The sequence below is a fragment of the Hylaeus anthracinus genome, unplaced genomic scaffold, assembly GCF_026225885.1.
Source record: "Hylaeus anthracinus isolate JK02 unplaced genomic scaffold, UHH_iyHylAnth1.0_haploid 12002, whole genome shotgun sequence".
Lineage (NCBI taxonomy): Eukaryota > Metazoa > Arthropoda > Insecta > Hymenoptera > Colletidae > Hylaeus > Hylaeus anthracinus.
The window spans coordinates 890158-906246 of NW_026534349.1; the positions used below are offsets into that span (position 1 = coordinate 890158).

A 16089-nucleotide genomic window follows, 5' to 3' on the forward strand; every position below is an offset into this window, starting at 1 on the left:
CTTCTAAGTGTCTAAAAATATTGTAGTCGCATTCTCAACGGGGAACAGTAACTTTTTCATTGCAAATGTTGCAAGTGTGTCAACACAAGAAAGAAAGAGCTAGAAGTAGCAGTAGACATTTTCAATATTTTGCCCGATAGTTTTGGATCGCGTGCGTCTTTATCAAAGCACACGTAAGTAGACAATATTATATTGTAAATACCTTTGATCCTTCTGGAGAATAGTGTATTCCTTGTCACGTAAATATAATAAATATTTATTAGGCAATAAGACTTCCTTCGATTTACAACACAATCTATTTTTCTCCATTGTAATCATTATATTTCGTTATAGTTAATAACATTTCGTGTTTGGTAATTTTAAGATTATATTATTTATAGATTCACATCTTCTGATTGCTTTCATTTTGTTCGTTTATATTTTTTTATACACAATTATTAACATTCATCATACGATATTTGATTTTTTATTGCATATGCAAATACATCTGAAACACGCATTATATTCTGCACTTGTCATTTAATAATATTTAATCATTCTGGTTTCAGCAACATTCTTATTGTGATCAATTATTTCAAAACAAACCAAACATGACGGAGGACATGTTAGGTGCAGATATTTGTAGGGTCTGTCGGTCTGAAGGCCTAGCAGATAGACCTTTGTTTCACCCATGCATTTGCACGGGCAGCATTAAATGGATACATCAAGAATGTCTAGTACAATGGATGCGTTATTCACGCAAAGAATACTGTGAACTTTGTGGATATCGTTTTTCGTTTACTCCAATCTATAGTCCAGACATGCCACGTCGTTTACCATTAAGAGATGTTATCGATGGATTATTGTCCAGTGTTGTAACAGCAGTCAAATATTGGCTGCACTATTCTTTGGTAGCAATCGCGTGGCTTTGTATTGTTCCATTAACTGCCTGTCGAACGTATAGAGCTTTATTTAGTGGACCCCTTGACCTAGTTCGAGTAAGTATTTTGCATAATTAAAACATATATTATAATTTTAACATGTCATAGCAAAACTGGTATATTATATTTTGTTTATAGATAATGTCATTACCAATGGATATACTATCTGCAGAAAATGTATCTTCGGATGTATTTCATGGTTGTTTTGTTGTTACTTGCACACTATTTGCATTTATTGGTTTGGTATGGTTAAGGGAACAAATTTTACATGCTGGTGGTCCTGATTGGCTCGAAAGAAACAATATACAGTTACCCCCTGTTGATAATCCAGCACACGTAGAAGTTCCTGCAATGCGGCTTCATGAACTAAGAGTCATTATTCAGCAAGGGTTTCACAATAATAATAATGTTCCACCTTTTGTCGACGAACCACCTGTTCCAGCTGAAAATCCAAACAATGATGATCCAGGAAATGCAGAAGGACATAGAGTAGAAGAAAATAATTTAGTAGATAATCAGAGGATAGGTGAAGCTGAAGAGATTGGTAGATATATTGAACCACAAATAGTCCCCAGAAATGGAGAACAACAGATAGAACAACTTCCTAGAGATATGGAACCGCCTGTAGCTCCCAGAGATGTAGAGCCACTAATACCCCCTAGAGACATGGAAGCAGCTGTGCCTCCTAGAGATGTCGAACAACCAATACCTCCTAGAGACGAGCTTATAGTGGGCGGTGAACAAGCAAATGCAAGAGCTGGTGAAGGTTGGAGAGATCAAGTACAAGGTCAAGCACAAGGTGAAGCTGAAGAGGCAAACTGGAATCCAATGGAATGGGACAGACCTGCAGAGGAATTAACTTGGGAACGTCTTTTAGGCTTAGATGGTTCTCTCGTTTTCCTTGAACATGTATTCTGGGTTGTTTCGCTAAATACCCTCTTTATTATGGTATCTATTTGTATATTTTAGATTGAACAAAATATTAAATAATTAATTTCTTCGTATTTCTATGATTCAAAATGTTATTCTTTTTCTTTCAGGTTTTTGCATTTTGTCCATACCATATTGGTAGCTTCGCGATAGCAGGATTAGGATTACAAGAGTATGTAGCAGCATCACATTTTGAAGGATTAGTAACTACACTGTGTGGTTACTGCGTCATTGGAGTTTGTTTGGTAGTCCTTCATACACTCGTGGCTCTTTTAGGTTTCCAACGCTCTCAGCGTATATTAGGCTTGTGTTACGTTATAGTAAAAGTTTCTTTACTATCTGTCGTTGAGATAGGTGTACTTCCTTTGGTCTGTGGGTGGTGGATAGATATTTGCTCGTTAGCAATGTTCGATGCTACACTTAGAGATAGAGAATCTTTGTTTAGTCTAGCTCCTGGCACTTCAATGTTTATTCATTGGTTGGTTGGAATGGTTTATATATATTATTTTGCTTCGTTTATTCTGTTATTACGAGAACTATTACGGCCAGGAGTATTGTGGTTTTTGAGAAACTTAAACGATCCCGATTTTTCTCCTATCCAAGAGATGATACATCTTCCAATTTTAAGACACGTAAGAAGACTAGTGGCATCTGCAGTAATATTTGGGACAGCTATTTTGTTAATGTTATGGTTGCCAGTGAAACTTTTAAGATGGGCATGGCCAGGATTTTTGCCATACACAGTGATGGTTCAAAGTGAAGCTCATGTAAGAAATTAAAACAATATTTTTCTTCTGATAATATTACGATCATTATTTAATTGTTTACTCTGTTTTTAAATTAGCCCAGCGAATTATCTTTGGAATTATTATTATTACAAGTAATTCTTCCTGCATTATTGGAGCAATCTCATACACGCACATGGTTGAAAGCTCTGATAAGAGGCTGGTGTCAAGTAGTGGCCTGGATGTTAGATCTTCAATCGTATCTCCTAAGAGATCAAACCGAAGATCCAGGACCAGCAGTAATCGAAGAACCGCAACACCCAGATTTAGGTGCTGCCCATCAGGCACTACTACATAGAGAAGGACCAACAGGTTTCCAACCGTATATTAGACCACGTTGGTTCCCTGCTCGGCTAGTTGGTCTTTTGTTCTGTGTATGTATTTCACTTGTTATTGCCAGTTTAATTGCAATAACTCTCCCTGTTTGGCTTGGACGTAGAGTAATGGCATTGTGGATGGTCGGAGCTCCAGCTCCGTCTCCGCCGGTATTACTACCTACTTTCAGCGGGTCCGGTAAGTTTGTTTTCTACATAGAATCTCAATATTTCCTTTCTTTTTCTTTTTAACAATCATGTGCCTTTGTTCATTTTTCAGAAACGAATGAAGCCGTAGTTGCTTTGTCTGGACGAGTACACGAGGTGTATACGATAGCTTGTGGAACGTATGTATGTTTGGCCGCGGGAAGGGGATTAGCGTTAGCGTTCTCGTGGCTACCTCGAGGACGAAGGGCGGTCTTAGATAGAGTAAAACACTGGGCAATAATAGGCGTTAAGGCATCAGTTGCATTTTTCCTACTTCTTGGCCTAATACCGCTCTTGTTTGGTCTTCTTCTTGAATTAGTCGTCGTAGTACCTTTACGTGTACCATTAGAACAGAATCCTATATTGTTCATTTGGCAAGATTGGGCTCTCGGTGTATTATACACAAAAATAGCGACAGCTATCACGATGATGGGACCGGATTGGAGAATTCGTATGGCCATTGAAAGAGCATACAACGACGGCATTAGGGAAATTGATTTGAAATTCATCATTACAGAATTGGCAGCACCGGTAATATGTTGCTTCGGTCTTGCTTTAGCCGTTCCCTATGCAGTGGCCTACGGAATAGTCCCACTTGTGATTACGCATTTAGAAATACAAATTCTTATTGCCAGACATTTGTATCCTTTCCTTGTGCTAGTGAACTTGCTGTATATTGCTATTTATTTTCAAATTCGCCAATTCAAAAAACTTTACGAACATATAAAGAATGACAAATATCTCGTGGGACAAAGACTAGTGAACTATGAACATCGGAATAAATCTCAGTCACAAGCATCAGACTAACGCTGTGTTAGTATAATTGTTTCTCAATGGTGATATCAAATTAATGAAAAATTTCTTTAATATATATTCATTATCGCGCTTAATAATAACAGACATTATCATATATTGATTATGCTTTAATTTTTACTATAACTTATTAATGTGAGCGATACTGAATAAATTAAAAAGACTGTCGTTCAATGCATCGCCTTTCCCGTTTGATACATTGCATATGATTGATATTTTTTATCTAATTTGCAAAAACAAAATGTTTCCAAGTAATAATGAACATCTTGCGCGATAACGGGCGGATATGATTTAGGAAATCTCAAACTCAACGTTATTCGTTCATTGTCGATCAAATTAATCATTTTTTAAGTAAGTCATAAATTGAAATTTTCAACTTTATAGATACAATGTATAAAGCTTAATTAGACTCTAATCGACTCCTTAGAAGAATAGATTTCCTGATAAGAACTATTGTGAAAGTAAATCTACATTTTAATTGAAAACTTGTTAGTAACAAATTAACGTAATCGTATTTTGTTGTACAAAATTAAGATATAAAATCGATTTAAATGAAAATAGAAAATATCTATACTTTCATTATAATAAAGAAATACGTATTTCCTGAAAATCCTCCCATTGTTTTTTGTTTATAAATCACAAAATACTATTTACCATTGGACGTTAAATGTTCGTTATAATTTCCAGTCGTACGAAATTTACGTCATAGATAGCCGCATATTAATATGAACATAGTACATTTTTAAAAAATTACAAAATTTTTAAACTCATTATGTGAAATCATTTTTATATAAAAATACAATTATCAACAAATAGTTGGAGTTAATTAGTCCGTATATATTCAAAATATATATTTTGGGTATGGTATGCATAATTTTATGTACAAAGTTAGATATAAGTAAGAACTATTTATTTGTATACATACCAATCGTTCAAAGATTAACAAAATTATATGATCATTGAAAATGTAAAGACGTTTTCGCGATGTACTTTAAAACATTATCGAAATAAAGAAAATCCTTGCAAAAAAATTTATTTTTAATCTGTTAGATATTTTGATTCCACTAAAATATGCATATATTCGAAATAGATCTAAATAACTTCTTGTTAAAAGAATACATAAAAAAGGTAATATACATTTAATATTCACAGTCCAAATTGTCATTTTATATAAATGTTTATAGAAATAAAAATATGTTTACAATGATTTTTTATAATCTATTAGATGCTTTGATTCTTTTAAAATATATTTACAAAATTAATGGACATTGCTTCCAGTCCAATGATCACATACGTCAAAACAATGATTTAAGAAAAAATTACTAATAAAATAATATATATCTTGTCTATAAAAATGTCTCGAGTATAGAATTAAAAATATGTTTGCAATAGCTTTTCCAAATATAATGTACAACATAAACATGTTGTTATTATTATAATTTTGCTTCTTGATTTGGTGGTAAAAGAACACCTGTAAGCTTTAATAATGTAGGATCTGTTTCAATCCTCAAATATAATAAAGTAAAAACAGTGATTACCTGAAAAATATTTAGCATATTAGTAACGCATAAATGAACTGTTTTTATCTATATTATGATGAAATGCGTATGTATTTTTATCTTACTTGAGTAATGGCAGGTTGCTTCCAAGTAATACTTATTGTCGGAACTGAACATTCTGTGGAATACTTAAAACTTTTCAAATTTTCTAATTCCATGAAGTAAACTCGTAATTTTATACCTACTTGGCAGAGTATAACGTCTATACTTTGTTCTTGTACATGTAATACAATACCCATAGTAACATGTGGCCCAGTTAAATTTACTAAATATGCAAAGTACAACTTACTACTCTCTTCTTGAGCTACTTTCGCATTGTACTTTTTTAAATTGCAATTTGCCGCTATACTATAACGATAGAAACAACAAATGTTGAATGAAAGGTTTTAGGTATTGTTACATTCATCGACTATTTCACACTCTTTTTAATTGACGTACTTCATGCATAGCTTTTCTGACCATTGTTCGGGTAGTGCCTCATTTCTTATGGTCGAATAAAGTAATCGATGTACCATACAATCGGCGTATCGTCTAATTGGAGAAGTAAAATGCGTATAAAACGGTACATTTAAAGCGTAATGTTTTAATTCCTCTTCCGTTAGAACAGTGGAAGAACATGTATAGGTTGCCCGCTGAAAATACACAACTTATTCAAATCTTATGCATTAATAAAATCTCGCATACAATAATAATGAGAAAATAAAATGTCATACATTCATAGCTTTGGAACAAAGATTGTTGATAATCATTGTTGTACATTTCATTATAGTTTTAGTTTCGATACAGTCAGATTCCATCAATTCTTGCTCGTAACGTGTAATACTAGTATGTAAAGATGCAGATGATTCAATATTTAAATGAATTCCAAATTTTTGTAAAATGTTTTTGACCGAGTTCAGAAGATATTTCGACGGTTCTCTATGATTACGCAGTAAAGCAGTTTTAGGAATAGTATTATACAAATGAATGGCAACCGTCGTATTAGCTAGTAACATAAACTCTTCTATAAGTCTAAAATATACATACATAAACATTAATTTAAATAATCAGTTTAAAGTACTGACTTGATTATACAGTAATACTAATACCTGTTACTATCTTTTTGTTCTTCTATATAGTAAGATTTTGGTAAATTAGTAATTTTATCAATTATAACATGGAATTTTGGTTGATCTATTCGTAATGCACCGTTTGCAAATCTTTCATTACGCATCTGAATAGCTAAATCGTGTAAAATATTTACTTTTACTGACAAATCATTAGAATTAAAGTTCCCAATTATATTTAAAAAGTCACCAGGCCAATTATTTCCGGGATTTTCAATAAATTTCTGAGCATGTTGATAAGCCATTTGACAACACGATCTAATTACAGTTTTAGCAAAACGATGACTGACGATCTTTGCGTCTGGTGTAATTTCATAAATAACAGAAAATGCCAGCTTATCTTGACCAGGTAGTAAAGAACATACTTGGCATAGCTGTTTTGGTAACATATGATACACATTGTCGGTCATGTAAACAGTTGTTGCTCTTTTTGCGACTAGAATATCTAACAGAGATAAAAATTCTAAATAGTGAGTAACATCAGATATATGTACACCAATCTACAATAAAAAAAAAAGAATATGATGACCTTTTCCTATTACGATTAATCAATTATATATAGAAGACAAACTTATAAACTGAAAAAATTACTTCATAGTTTCCATTGTCCAAAAGTTTACAAGAAACTGCATCATCTAAATCAACAGCAGTATCGGGGTCAATAGTAAACACACATTCATGTCTCCAATCCTCTCTATCTTTTATGTCATTTTCTGTTAATACGTAATCGCTGTCTGGAAGACCTTTTATTACTTCCTGACTATAAGGTGTCACATCTAAATTATGTTCAAGTAATATTGCATTTGACTCTGTGGATATATCACCTGCAGTCCCAACTATCTTTACAATTTTCCTGTAATCATTTGTAGAGAAATATTAGGCTAACATATATTATAGTATACTAATGATCTTTACAGCTTTAAATATTTTAGACTAGTAAATAATTATCATACCCGATTGCAAATAGAGGTTTCACCCAACTAATTATAGCAGCTAAGAATAATTTATTTTGTAAATCATGTGTATTAAACTGTTTCGGTAGTGATTCTGGATATATTCTAAGTAAGGGTACCCGTTTATCTCTAGGATAGAAACATATAGATGAGCCCTGTTGTTTTAAATGCCCAATTGTCAATCTTGGATGTACTTTTTCTCGTATGCAAACAATGAAACCTGTTTTTCGTTGTTGTCCATCTGAATCTATTTGCCAATTTTCCAAAGGATTTATACAAGCTACAACATGGTCTCCATCTAAGGCTCGATTTCGGTCTCTCAAACCAATAATCAATAAATCACGTTTCTCATTGGGTAGAGATAAGTATGCATGCTTATAATACTTAGGATTAATGCGTAGATATCCTTCTACATACTCTACATTTGTTGGAGTTTCATTGTTTAATAGTTTATCAATTTGTTTTATAGGAATATGATCTGGAAATGTTTCCTGTTTTCTTAAAGCTTTTGGAATTTTCTTATCATTGGATTTTATGGAGAACCTCTGTTCTTTTGCTTCATTTTTAACAATTTCATTAGTACACTGTGGCATTACATTATTCTCATTTTTACTAATTTTAGTATCAGGTTTTTTACGCGATTTGCGTCGATTTTTTTTAACAACAGCAGGCAGACTTGCTTCTTCGGACATAATGTCAAATTTTACACAAATTACTGGTTTAAATGTTCACAATATATAACAGATAGTTTACCTTACATAATCGTTATTTTATCGTATTCGCAAATATTATTTGGACATGTCGATAACAAACTACACACTTGGGTAGCGAGCAAAATAAAAAATGTAAATAGGTTATCTTATGATGATTTCACTCGATTTCAACGATAAGGAAGCGATATTACACCAAGTAAACACAAGCAAACTATATATATATATATACCTTCGAATGACTCAATACACTTTAATATTAACAAAAATATAATCCGTTTAACAAAAATAATACTGCTTTCTTTTACTCGATATTACATATCAATATTTACATTTGACACGAACTTAAAGTAAGGTATACTTAAATTCGACAATTTATAGTTTGTGATTTACTTATTCCATTTTTAAGTACTTATTTAATTTATCCGAATTAATAAATTACAGGTATTTACATTTTTTTAATTTAAAAATCATGTTTTAAATGTAACACATACGATCGAGTTCGTTCATCCTTATCGTCTAAGGGGAAAATCACCAACAGCAACTACCCTTTCTACTTACTCGTCAAGACGTTTGGTAGACATTTCATTATTTATTATTGGACCAGCGAATCAAAAAGAGAAGGGGTAGCCAACATTAGTGATTTTCTCCTCGGACGTCAAGAATTAAAGAATCCCAGTTTAGGCAACATTAACGTAACAAAATCTCTACGGAATCGCTAGAGAGAATCTCGAGCTGACAAGAAACTAAAGTGATGTATGTAGACTATATCCACTATATATCGTTAGCAAGCAGGGTGGTGCGAGGTGGTAGGTAGAAGAGTTATATGTATCTAAAACGCAGTGAACAAGCAAGGTTGTTTCGATCGGTATTAAAGGAAGACAGTAGCTCGCGCAGTCTGCCGAGAGACTGAGCTTCGAGAGGAACGGAGTAGAGTCAGCGAGGGAGGAACGAAGGTTTCGAGAGTGTATATAAGTTTCTAAATCGTGCGCGTTAAAGTTGACGAAGGAATCGTAAAATGTTCCACGTAAAAAGATTGACGAGATCGTCGATCGCCTTGAAACAAGTGCCAAACAATAATGACATTGTTCACAATACGTTGATACGTATCGTGCCGGCGTTTCAAGTACGTGGTTACGCCGATCATCAGATTCCTGAACGACTGAAGGATGTCCCCACAGACCCAAACCCAAAGTTCTTCGATATGGTCGAGTACTTTTTTCATCGTGCCTGTCAAATCGTCGAGGACAAACTAGTCGAGGATATCGGCAAACGTTCCAGGGTGACCGTTGAGGAGAGAAAGAAGAAAGTTAAGGGTATTCTGATGCTCATGGAGCCATGTGACCATATTCTTGAAACTTCTTTCCCCCTGAGACGCGACTCTGGCGATTATGAAATGATCACTGGCTACCGCGCACAGCATTCGACCCATCGAACACCTTGCAAAGGAGGTAAATTCACTCACGCCCGTTCGAATATCACCATGATATCGCGCCTAGATAAATTCCGTTTCAACCGTTGCTTGCACGATCAAATCAACCACCAAATTCGTACGTCTATTTAATATATATTTTTGTGTTTCGAGTTACTTCGCTATTTATAACTTCCCATAGAGAAGAGTGAGCGTGATTTCGTAAAATCATGCTTTCTACCGCGCGGTTGCCCCTAGTCACTTGAATTCGATTTAGTGGATACGTCAATTACGTCATCGAATGGCGACATCGCGAGGGACAAAAGATATCTTCAAAACGGACCAAATTTCCGTTGAATCACGCGAACATATCGTCTATCGATTCATAAATATTCATATCTATTTCTCTGTTTAATTTTTGTATTTGCCTTAACTGGTTGACTACTTTTAAGTATTCGCTGTACGTATACAATTAGACTCGCGACACTTGTGTCGACTTTACGGCTTCGTGCATACGTTACGACGCGGTTTTAACCTCGATTCTGGAAGACCAGATTATCGAGAGCATAACTCTGACAAGTAGCGAAATTTTTTCGATCGTTACTTGCGATGTTTTTTTCAGTTAAGCAATCTTCACAGGAGACTGAAAGATAAACAATAATTTCGTTGTTATATGGCGTATCGAGTGTCGGCGGTATAAATTTAACAATAAGAACAAATAAGAAATTGAACTACACCACGATTTTACGTCCTCACAAAAACATTTGTGAAATGATAGTATAGCTAATTTTCTTTTTCCGGACTTATCCAGACAATTTTTCTGGAATTATTCAGACTGGAAAATGATAAAACTAACAAGTAGTAATTGCATTTCAACGAGTCACAATTAAATGAACAAGGATGATAACGCGCAAACATTTACGTTCGGCCTGTATATGAAAACACTATTACCCAGGGAGATTATATTACGCCGATTAAGCACTCACACGTTTATGATATTAAATATGTCGGGCCAATTTAATTTTTTGAACGACACTACGCTAATTAACTGTAAAGGCTATATAGCACGCGAACATTTGCGTTTGTATTTTATTATCGAGCGTTTTAACGGTACTTTCGAAAGACGTGGGCCTCAAACGAAGAATTTCGCTGATTCGAAAACAATGAACGAATGAACCATCGAATCCATTCGATACTTTTTATTTAATTGTGAATAAAATACTTCGCAATGAACTAAGAAAAATTCCATTGTTCGATCGAATAAGTTGCTATGCGTTGGTTTGACATAGCCCTAAGATTCGTTGATAAAGTTATTATTAGTATACACATATCATCTCCTTGATGTAAATTTGTATAAGCTCGTCTTTAGTAATCACATGTGGTATAGAAACGGTAGATCTGTTTCACGAGCCAAGTAAACAGATTCCTTTTGACGACCGTTCCTTGTGATTGCTACATCGTCAATCGATTATCATAATCACTTTGTTTACTGTACAAAATGCATTGTTGATTGTCTTTTGTCTTAGATCTTGACAGGAATATTTAGAAAGCTTTTTATTTTGTCACGCGATGTTTCATAAACATTTTCGATCATGCGACTATTTAAATTTCGCTAATAGTTCACAATTATTCTTATACATACAAGCAATTTTTTCTACACCGTGGACACGTTTACTGGCACGTCCGTCGCCTAATACATTGCGAGAAAGTAGCAACATTTAAGTATGTTTATCGAAGATGATTCACAGGACATATCGTATCGCTTTGCAGTTAAAATAAGGCGATACGAAGACTAACACGTCGATGCCAAGCTGTCTGCCTTTTTCTTCTTCCTTGCCAAGCATTAGCTAATCACATGATTTGCTATTTAATTCTAGAGTTTGGCAATTGCAAGTATCGTGCCAATGTCATGATGCATTAAGGTCAATGCTCTCGGCGTGGCAAACTCACGATTTTCTTATCTAACGAATACATTCGCCAATAACGAATAGAGAGCAAATGATTTCCCAGTCGAGCATTTTATTGTATTCGTTCGTCTAATTTTTTCTTCGATTATGTCTGAAGATAATTTGCATAATTATATCTTGCGCAAATATTTAGCACACCTTCCAGTTGTTACTCAGGAATGCCATTAACGTGTTCGCACGAATACATAAGAACCGGTCGAAGTAACGTCGTACGGCTATTTTGCAACGATAACATTTGCGTAATATCAGCTGGTTTCGTTGATGGCCGATGGTTACGTCTTCTTTCCGCACTGATCGGTTTTCTAGAACAAAAATAGACGCGATGTTCTTACCCACCGCAGACGAAGTCTGTCGATGATGCCTCTAACTTAATATTCAAACTTGAGGTTCGACAATCGTACTCGTACTATTCCATCATTTTACCATTTTTTATCATCTTTTTGCTCGGATAAAATTAATGTCATAGTAGTCACACGTATCATTGTAGCACTTCCGGGACAAAACGGTTGCGTAATTCGTTTAAAAGAAACTGGAATGTTAATTTCAGACTTATTTTTTATTCGTTGAAATTAGCATTAATTACGGAATTCTTCCTATCGCTTAAGTAAGCTTGCTTAGAGACAGTATGATCGACTGATAAATAATAGTAATCCGGGCTTAATCGAGATCACTTTGAGCACGGTTCTTATCAGTTATTTATATTCAACAGGTTTTATAAGTGTTCGTTTCGCAAGCACAAGTGTTCTACTATTTAAGTTCATGTTCAGGGTTATCGTTCTCCGAGCCAGATGCTATCAGAAATATTACAATGTCGTTTAATGCTTCTTTTTCAGGTATTCGTTTCTCGATGGACGTTTCGCGAGATGAGGTGAAGGCTTTGTCCGCGCTAATGACTTTCAAGTGCGCCTGTGTGGATGTTCCATTCGGCGGAGCTAAGGCTGGTATCAAGATTAATCCGAAACTATACTCTGAACACGAGCTGGAAAAGATTACGAGGAGATTCACGTTGGAGCTCGCGAAGAAAGGGTTCATCGGTAAAATTCCCGAATATTCGACATATTGTCCCCTAAGGCCGCAAAGAAGAGAACAGAATCGAATAATTTTATCTTTAAAGAAATGTTCACGGAGGCATTTCATATCTTCATCAAGATGTTCTGTAATCCTTTTGTTTTCACTGAATCGATAGCTAAATTTGTAGCACTTCAATTTTATCTGTTTATCCAAATGGATCGCGTGTATCGTCTATTTCGATAATTGATTAGTTTAGAAATTTGTATGCTCTTATAATTATTTCATGATTTGGTAGTAATAAGTAATGTGTTTGTAGAAAGAGCAATTCAGGATCTGATAGATGCTTCTATTAATCAGACATATCTGATAAACACTGTCTTAAATGTGATGTTTTTAATCATTTGGACAATCCACGGTTAATCGGTAATATATTGGCAGATAATTTATTTGAACAGATTATTCGAATAATTGATAGCGTCGATGCAGGATGTGCAAGATTAGGCTTAATCCATTAAGTCAGCCAGGTGATATAGAATCAAATGCAGTAGTATTATTCTGTGGACCAAAAGTATTTCTTATTACACAGAGGAGGGTTCGAATATATTAACAATTTTTATAGTATTCTTTTAAATAGCCTACTCTATAAACTAACCTTGAAGCATAATTATGAAGTTGAATAAAATACACATTTCGATTCAAAGGACCTGGTGTCGACGTACCTGCTCCCGACATGGGAACCGGAGAACGAGAAATGTCCTGGATCGCGGACACTTACGCGAAAACCATAGGCCACTTGGACATCAATGCTCACGCCTGCGTGACTGGAAAGCCTATCAACCAAGGTGGAATTCACGGACGTATATCCGCGACCGGTCGTGGTGTGTTTCACGGCCTGGAAAATTTCATCAACGAAGCCAATTATATGAGTATGATCGGTGAGTCGCGTTCAAGTATTTTCGTTTCGTAATTGTTCACCGCGAGGTTCGCTGTAAGGATTCGATCGATTCCAGGCACTACACCCGGCTGGGGAGGAAAAACATTCATTCTGCAAGGTTTCGGTAACGTTGGTTTGCATTCGATGCGTTACTTGCATCGTGCTGGTGCTACCTGCATAGGAGTTATTGAACACGATGGTGCTATTTGCAATCCAGAAGGCATCGACCCGAAAGTAAGTAACGCCCTTGGCCCACAAATGAACCGTTATGTCGATGACGTAATATCTTTAATGAGATTGTTCGTTCCTTAGCAACTGGAAGACTACCGTATAGAAAATGGCACTATCGTGGGCTTCCCTGGTGCTAAGCCATACGAGGGTGAAAATCTCATGTTCGAGCCTTGTGATATATTTATACCCGCCGCTATTGAAAAAGTTATTACCAAGGATAACGCTGGTCGTATTCAGGTACATTTTCTCCTAGATCTCTATACAATATACAATATACTTGTATGTTTCGACGATTATTTATTTCTTCATTTATGCGTAGGCTAAAATTATAGCCGAAGCTGCCAACGGACCAACTACCCCGGCTGCCGATAAAATTTTAATCGACAAAAATATCCTCGTTATACCGGATTTGTACATCAACGCTGGTGGTGTTACAGTATCCTTCTTCGAATGGTTGAAGAATCTGAATCACGTGTCGTACGGTCGACTTACTTTCAAATACGAAAGGGAGTCTAATTACCACCTATTAGGTACGTTTCTGTATTATCATCGCGATAATGCTGTATTATCCGATTAAATCTGAAATGGTATCGTAAATACATGTTCGTATGTATTTGTAGAATCCGTGCAAGAGTCGTTAGAACGCAGGTTTGGCCGTGTCGGTGGCCGAATTCCTGTTACACCTTCCGAAGCGTTCCAGAAGCGTATCTCCGGTGCTTCCGAAAAAGACATTGTACATTCTGGTTTAGACTACACAATGGAAAGATCTGCTAGAGTAACTATCCTTCATTTTCTCATTCGACTGACAAACAATTTATCCTACTGTAATTAATCTCATATGTTATCTTCCTATTTTTTATAGGCTATCATGAAAACTGCCATGAAATTCAACCTAGGTTTGGACTTAAGGACAGCAGCTTACGCTAATTCGATTGAAAAGATATTTACGACTTATTCCGAAGCAGGTCTCGCATTTTAAGTATGAAGTATCTGAGTATAAACGTAAATCACATAAATCGAGGTCACTCGTGGAGCGATCGTAAAAAAAGTTATGAGCCAGTATTTTAAAATCTATTCACGATCTCTCACGGCTGGTGCTGCCCAATTACACAGACAAAAGACCAAAACTAACAGTGGAAATGTTTCGTGTGCATCGTCGCGTGATAGAATTCTTGAATGCACCCTAATAATTTGCCTAACCAATTTTTTCGCGCGCACGTATCTACACTCGGTTGAACAAACCTGACCGCACTACTATCTTACGAGAGGAATGTCAATTTCTAAATTCGATGCTTATACACATTTTTTATCAAAATGAAGTACAATAGTTGTACGCGCTCCTCTTTTCGAACAGTGCGGATAGATTTTGTTTTCAATCGAATGTACATATACGCTTGAGTCCGTGTAAGTACACGCACGCGTGCGGGCACGAGAAACTGTATTAATCGGATATTGGTACACAAAGTGATAGCCTGAAAAAAGTATTCACACTTGCTCTGCGAATCGAGTACGAGGTCAATCGATACATCGTTAGTGCATTTTTATATTTCACTTGTTATCCAATAGATTTTAATGTGTAAGGAGATTCATACAAAAATTGTTGAACCGAATTATTGTAAATTATAATTCTTTCGGACAAGTAATTTTACCGTATCGTATCTACGAGAAACGATTCGAAGATGTCATTCGCAACTGTGACTCGTTTCTGCGGAATCAAAGAGCGCGATGTCATACAGTAATATTGTTATACATTTCAAGCGTATGTCAATAAACATGTGCTCTTACTCAATTTCGTTCTTATTATTCGTTGATCCTTTTGGCTTGTGTTTCAATTTCTATAACGATAGAAAGTTTAATAGCTGTATCTGTTATTAAGACTGCACGTGTAAAATTGTAACTACAAACAGATTATTTCGTGTTTCGTAATTCACTTTTAAAGAACGTATGTGTCAATACGTGTTAAAGTATATAAGAATTGTATCAGTCTTTTCCAATCAACTGTTGACGCTATAGTAACACAACGGATCATCTATCTTCTTGCTACAAATATACATGTGACGTTTTCTGAAACTCTGCGCAATTTTGGACCGTGTACTAAATATAGGAGTGTTACAAACTCCACGTGCTCGATACGAGTATGCATAGAACGTGCAATCACGGAATATTTTTGTCGCCATTACGTAACGTCTGAGAACCACACGTACCGTTAGGCTGTTTTAAGAATTTCGATAGGGATAA

The 16089-nt window shown here is 35.3% G+C and overlaps 3 protein-coding genes across 4 annotated transcripts; 2 read left to right on the forward strand and 1 right to left on the reverse strand.

Annotated features, from left to right (window-relative positions):
• The first annotated feature begins 31 nt into the window (after window positions 1-31).
• On the forward strand, window positions 32-5000 carry LOC128892430 (E3 ubiquitin-protein ligase MARCHF6). Its single transcript, XM_054152853.1, has 6 exons — window positions 32-173; window positions 549-977; window positions 1059-1868; window positions 1961-2617; window positions 2695-3148; window positions 3230-5000. The coding sequence occupies exons 2-6, from the start codon at window positions 591-593 to the stop codon at window positions 3961-3963; spliced, it is 3042 nt and encodes a 1013-aa protein (XP_054008828.1). The 5' UTR covers window positions 32-173; window positions 549-590; the 3' UTR covers window positions 3964-5000.
• Window positions 5001-5309: 309 nt separating this feature from the next.
• On the reverse strand, window positions 5310-8989 carry LOC128892021 (DIS3-like exonuclease 2). 2 transcript variants are annotated; one of them, XM_054152052.1, is made up of 8 exons: window positions 7588-8989; window positions 7226-7487; window positions 6617-7134; window positions 6242-6539; window positions 5967-6160; window positions 5714-5876; window positions 5594-5646; window positions 5365-5507 (listed from the first exon to the last, which is right to left on the reverse strand). In XM_054152052.1, the coding sequence occupies exons 1-7, from the start codon at window positions 8277-8279 to the stop codon at window positions 5626-5628; spliced, it is 2148 nt and encodes a 715-aa protein (XP_054008027.1). In that variant the 5' UTR covers window positions 8280-8989; the 3' UTR covers window positions 5365-5507; window positions 5594-5625. The 2 variants fall into 2 exon arrangements, with proteins under 2 accessions (XP_054008026.1, XP_054008027.1); XM_054152051.1 differs by having other exon boundaries at window positions 5310-5507; window positions 5594-5876.
• A 185-nt stretch (window positions 8990-9174) lies between these two features.
• On the forward strand, window positions 9175-15640 carry LOC128892024 (glutamate dehydrogenase, mitochondrial). The gene is made up of 8 exons (XM_054152058.1): window positions 9175-9748; window positions 12509-12709; window positions 13388-13621; window positions 13697-13854; window positions 13933-14088; window positions 14171-14381; window positions 14472-14626; window positions 14714-15640. Exons 1-8 carry the CDS (start codon window positions 9316-9318, stop codon window positions 14828-14830), a joined length of 1665 nt encoding a protein of 554 aa, XP_054008033.1. The 5' UTR covers window positions 9175-9315; the 3' UTR covers window positions 14831-15640.
• Window positions 15641-16089: the final 449 nt, after the last annotated feature.

Coding starts and splice junctions, on each gene's coding strand:
- LOC128892430 (XM_054152853.1), top strand. CDS start 591: ATGACGGAGGACATGTTAGGTGCAGATATTTGTAGGGTCTGTCGGTCT. Junction 978..1,058: donor GACCCCTTGACCTAGTTCGA/GTAAGTATTTTG, acceptor TTTTGTTTATAG/ATAATGTCATTACCAATGGA. Junction 1,869..1,960: donor TAAATACCCTCTTTATTATG/GTATCTATTTGT, acceptor TTTTTCTTTCAG/GTTTTTGCATTTTGTCCATA.
- LOC128892021 (XM_054152051.1), bottom strand. CDS start 8,279: ATGTCCGAAGAAGCAAGTCTGCCTGCTGTTGTTAAAAAAAATCGACGC. Junction 7,135..7,225: donor TGGACAATGGAAACTATGAA/GTAATTTTTTCA, acceptor TTTTTATTGTAG/ATTGGTGTACATATATCTGA. Junction 6,540..6,616: donor GAACAAAAAGATAGTAACAG/GTATTAGTATTA, acceptor TGTATATTTTAG/ACTTATAGAAGAGTTTATGT.
- LOC128892024 (XM_054152058.1), top strand. CDS start 9,316: ATGTTCCACGTAAAAAGATTGACGAGATCGTCGATCGCCTTGAAACAA. Junction 9,749..12,508: donor TCGAACACCTTGCAAAGGAG/GTAAATTCACTC, acceptor CTTCTTTTTCAG/GTATTCGTTTCTCGATGGAC. Junction 13,622..13,696: donor CAATTATATGAGTATGATCG/GTGAGTCGCGTT, acceptor GATCGATTCCAG/GCACTACACCCGGCTGGGGA.